Source organism: Berghia stephanieae, chromosome 2, assembly GCF_034508935.2.
Source record: "Berghia stephanieae isolate SIO BIC M18660-M18661 chromosome 2, UCSD_Bste_1.3, whole genome shotgun sequence".
NCBI classification, from domain to species: Eukaryota; Metazoa; Mollusca; class Gastropoda; order Nudibranchia; family Aeolidiidae; genus Berghia; species Berghia stephanieae.
In genome coordinates, this window is record NC_088361.1 from 101,489,528 (window position 1) to 101,494,527 (window position 5,000).

A 5,000-nucleotide genomic window follows, 5' to 3' on the forward strand; every position below is an offset into this window, starting at 1 on the left:
GAAAGAAGAAGAAGAAGAAGAAGAAGAAGAAGAGAAGAAGAAGAAGAAGAAGAGAAGAAGAAGAGAAGAAGAAGAAGAAGAAGAAAGAAGAAGAAGAAGAAGAAGAAAAGAAGAAGAAGAAGAAGAAGAAGAAGAAGAAGAAGAGAAGAAGAAGAAGAAGAAGAAAGAAAGAGAAGAAGAAGAAGAAGAAGAAAAGAAAGAAGAAGAAGAAGAAGAAGAAGAAGAAGAAGAAGATGATGATGATGATGATGATGATGATGATGATGATGATGATGATGAAGAGGAAGAAGAAGGAAGAAGCAGAAGGAGGAGTAGGGGGAGGAGGAGAAGGAGGGAAGGAAGACGATGAAAACGTCTGAATTCTTAGTATTGACTATTCTGTTAGACACGAGCATCTCAATCAATGCGAAATACAACAAACATCCCCACTGCGATGAATAAAGATCATTTGATTTCTTTCTTAAAATCGTTCAATGATTGAAACACGTATTGACTAACCTTGAGATGCTTGGTGTGCTCCAGGGTCTCTGTCAAGTCCTTTTCTCTTGTCTCAATCTCCTCTTGAATCAGCATGGAGTGACGCAGGCGCAGAATTTTCAACTCTTCCTGTTTTGGACAGTAAGACAATGAATGTTGAACGTCAATATCATAATAATTGTATTTCTTATTTCAAGACAAAGTGGGTGTCATCCTGCATTTTAAAAAGAATTTGATAAAGTAGCTTATTTAGCGTATTTTTCTATCTGTATCTGTATCTGTATGGTTGGCGCTGAAGAAACCAATGGTCTGGTTGTATTTCAGCGGCGTCCTCATTGGGCGCGGGCCCATGTCAGTCGGGCCTTGAAATCGTTTAGGTGTGGTGCCATGATGACCAGTTCATCCAGCCCATTCCACTCCGAGATAGTTCTAATGAAGAAAGAATTTCTGTAGTTTTGTGTTCTTGTCTGTGGGATTTTGAAGCAGTTCGAAATGTTTGTGGCGTATCTGTCAATGGGGTTTTGCGGTTATGTGGTTGGCGAAAGTGAGTGCTCAGACTTATAGTAAACATGGACTGTTTTGCTGATTTTCCAAAGCCAAAGGAAATTCTAAGCTGCCAGAAGCAATAGTCTGTAAAAATTCATATACGGGAATGAATAAAACAGTTTAAAAAAAAAAAAAGAACAAAATACCAAACACAGACCATTTTGAGCTCAAAACCCTTCATCAGCCAAAATGTAAAAAAACCCGTCGATACATCACCTTAAATATGGACAGACAGCAAAAGAGAAAAAGACACATCTTGTCATCAAATTTGTCGACAAGATGTGCCTTATACTCTTCCGCCATCAGTCTGTATTTTTAAAAAATACTTAAGCTGTTATATAGCGCAATATCCACTAAACGTGCTCAAAGCACTTTACAAAGGGTCCCTGACTAACAGCAACACTTAACATATAGAACCAGACATGATGCCTGTTAGGCGATAATAATTTTTTTTTCCGACAGACAATGAATGGCCACGTACTCATTTTACACCTGAGTACAGTGAGAGAATGTGAGTAAAGAGCCTTTTCTAAGGACTCAACTATGCGCGGAGTGAGGCTCGAACCCAGGACCTTCCAATCTGAAAGGGAGTGTCATACCACAAGACCACATAGCGGCATTTAAAGTGATGAATGATGTACTGACGTTTTTAATGTTTTTATCATTGGCTGAAGAAGGGTTTTGAGCCCAAGACTTTTTGTGTCTGACATTTTGTTCTGTTTTCGAAGCTGTTCTATTCGTGTTTTGTTGATCTTCCCATAGCATGAGGCTACAACGTGTATCAAGCAAGCGAGTAATCAAGACCGTACCTGATAAATAACCATCATCACTTTGATCTTCCTCATGAATAAGACGGTGAGAGCGTCATCAAAGGCCTGGAGGTTTTCCTGAATGGTTGCCTGGATCTTACGGAGTTCTGTGTCCAATTGCTGGAAAGGACAACAAAAACAAAATGAAATTTATAATAAACTTGTCCATATGGCTATCTACGTTCTAAAATGTCGCTTTCCTTGGTGATATGTGAGGGGCCCTACGATGGAAATAATTGAACGTTATCCAGAAGGTCAAACTCAACATGAATTGAATTTATTTATTTCATTATTCTTTTCTTTTTTTTTTTCTTTGGTCTTTGATTTTTTAAATTACGTTTTTTTTGTGTGTTTTTTTTTTGTTATTTTTAAATATATATTAAGGTCAATATCCCTATACCTGTTTATTGTTGTATTTAAAAGACGGAGATAAATCTAAATTGGCAAAGCAACGACAAACATTGGGTGTCTCCCATGCCTGAGGTTAAAAAAATAAATAAATAAATAAAAAAAACAAAAAAAAAATAAATTTAAAAATACAAAACATGAATTGAAAAGAGCATGGCGTGTGGTCATGATGTGTTATAAATAGCAATAAATTTCTCTTCAATTTTAGTTCTCTATAACTATAACTTTTAATAGGAGAGGGGGGGGGGGGGGGGGGAAAGGGGAGGGGGAGGGGAGAGAAGAGAAGTAGCCATCATCAAAATGCACCTCTTGAAACTGACCGGATGTCTCGACATTTCATAATAATTTAAAGCAAGAGTGACCAACCTTTCTGTATTTTTCTCTCTCCTCGTTGAGTTCCTGAACCTTCTTTTGGTATTCCTTGAAGAGCTTCACCTCCTCATCGCTGTACTCCTCTTCCTTCTTGGTGTTCATGAATGCTGGCTTGGGCACATCCTGAATGACGGATCAATGGAAAACTAGTCAGTTCGTGACAACGGTGGATTCTTTCATTTGCTTGATTAAGTGTGTGTGTGTGTGTGTGTGTGTGTGAGAGAGAGAGAGAGAGAGAGAGAGAGAGAGAGAGAGAGAGAGAGAGAGAGAGAGAGAGAGAGAGAGAGAGAGAGAGAGAGAGAGAATGTGTGTGTGCATATGTGTATGTATGAAGATAAAATTCTTATTGACCATGACCTTTTATTTAAAAAATTCAAAGTTAGTCGAGATTATATCTGAAAGATATTTCCTTTATACTTTGATGTTTTCATTCCACAGTGAGTATATTCTATAAATAACTTACTTTTTTGAGCTCATCCTCTTTCTTGATTTCCAGCACTCCCCCCATCATCATATCCAGCGCCCTCTCTCGGGCATTGTCTCCTTTCTCCTTGGCGATTCGTTCCTCTTCTGCCTTTTGCTCTTCCTCTAGCTTTTTCCTTTGCTCTGGAGTCAGGTACTTCTCCACGGTGATCTAATTTAAGACAAAAGGTTACATGGAGGGGACTGGTGATTATTTTAAAAACACAATCTTGATTAAATTTTATGTGATTTTTTTATTTTGGGGGGAGGGGGGGGGGGGGGAAGGAATCTTATGGTATGCCACTTGCTTTAAGACATTTAAGTCCCTGGTTCGAGTTCCCAATGTTGGTGGTGCAATGTCGAGTCCTTGGAAAAGGCTCTATATTCGTATAATCATATAATACCGAATTGAGATCTTGGATTACATATGGCAATAAATGTTAAATTCGCCATAGCACAATTAAACCTTTCCATTCTTAATCATGGCTATGAATTCATTTCACCATTAGAAGCAGCAACCAGTTTTGGAATGATTTCACCATAGAGATGGAAATATTTCACCAAAGTTATAAAGTGATATCAGACACATTACTACCTCGCTATCATCCACCTCCAATTTCACCAAAGTCATAAAGTGATTTCAGCCTAATGGTGAAGACACATTACCTCGCTATCATCCACCTCCAGTAACTGCTCTGGTTTCTCAGCGATGCTCATGCCAGGTTCTGGTACCGCCTCTTCCAAGTCCAGGTACTTGATGATGTAACGGATCCGCCTGTTCTTGTCTTTGGTCTTGGTGATCTCCGACTCTTTCTTGGAGTAGACTTCATCAAACTCCTTGTTGAAAGCCTCTTTGATTCGGTGAATAGCATCCTAGGACAAACACAATCATGATATCATTTAAACATAGTCAGTGTTAAATACGAACACTTATATAGAACAAATTCTATGTGCTCACGGAGGTCACTGTGATCAAAATGAACAACAAAGCTTCATTTATTTACCCTGCAGGCCTTACAGAACCAAGTGTTCATATTATACTGAACAAATCGCCTGCTTGACATCCTTGTTTGTACTATCACCCCACGTATTTTATCCATCTCTGTGAAGTCAGGTTTGGAATTTGATCCATTTGAGTTTATTTAACCGTCTTTGATTATTTGAGTGAGTGCAGTATCTTAAACTGAAAATACAAATAAATATGTACATTCAAATAATCTTAATTAATGCCTGCCCCTCCTCCTCCTCCTCCTCCTCCACCTCCTCCTCCTCCTTCTTCTTCTTCTTCTTCTTCTTCTACTTCTTCTTCTTCTTCTTCTTCTTCTTCTTCTTCTTCTTCTTCTTCTTCTTTTCCTCCTCCTCCTTCTTCTTCTTCTTTTCCATCATCCATGTCTCATTTCCTACTACTTTTTAGCCCTTAGACTCACTGTCTAGCACCAGAATTATCTGATATAGTAGCACACTGTCACAGCGGTCCATTTAGATTTTAACCAGAATTGTTTTGTATATTTATTTTTGGTGACTTGTACAAAAGGCAATGATTATTAAATGTTCAGGTTAGAGAAATCAAAAATCTCTATCAGGGTCAAAGACAGTAGATGTGCGGCTATGTGGTCTTGTGGTATGACACTCGCTTTTGGATTGGAAGGTCATGGGTTGGAGCCTCACACTCGGCGCATAGTTGAGTCCTTGGAAAAGGCTCTATACTCACATTCTCTCACCGTACTCAGGTGTAAAATGAGTACCTGGCCGTTAACAGCATTGTCTAAGTCCGAAAAATTGTAAAATCGCCTAACAGGCGCTTGTAAAGCGCTTTGAGCACATTTAGTGGATATTGCGCTATATAAAGCTCAATTTTTAAATTTTATTTTTAGATGTCAAATAAATTGAATATAGAACCAATCTTACCTCCAAGAGCACGATCTG

The 5,000-nt window shown here is 38.5% G+C and overlaps 1 protein-coding gene across 1 annotated transcript in view; it reads right to left on the minus strand.

Moving 5' to 3' along the window:
- LOC144966065 (cilia- and flagella-associated protein 43-like) overlaps positions 1–5,000 on the minus strand; it is a 50,073-nt gene that overhangs the window by 15,564 nt on the left and 29,509 nt on the right. Inside the window, exons 25-30 of the mRNA XM_078902106.1 lie at positions 4,983–5,000; positions 3,741–3,947; positions 3,076–3,246; positions 2,607–2,735; positions 1,833–1,952; positions 499–606 (exon numbers count right to left, since the gene is read on the minus strand). The exon at positions 4,983–5,000 is cut by the window's right edge and continues 74 nt beyond it. Coding sequence (XP_078758232.1) covers positions 499–606; positions 1,833–1,952; positions 2,607–2,735; positions 3,076–3,246; positions 3,741–3,947; positions 4,983–5,000 — 753 coding nt within the window. The remainder of the gene's footprint in view (positions 1–498; positions 607–1,832; positions 1,953–2,606; positions 2,736–3,075; positions 3,247–3,740; positions 3,948–4,982) is intronic.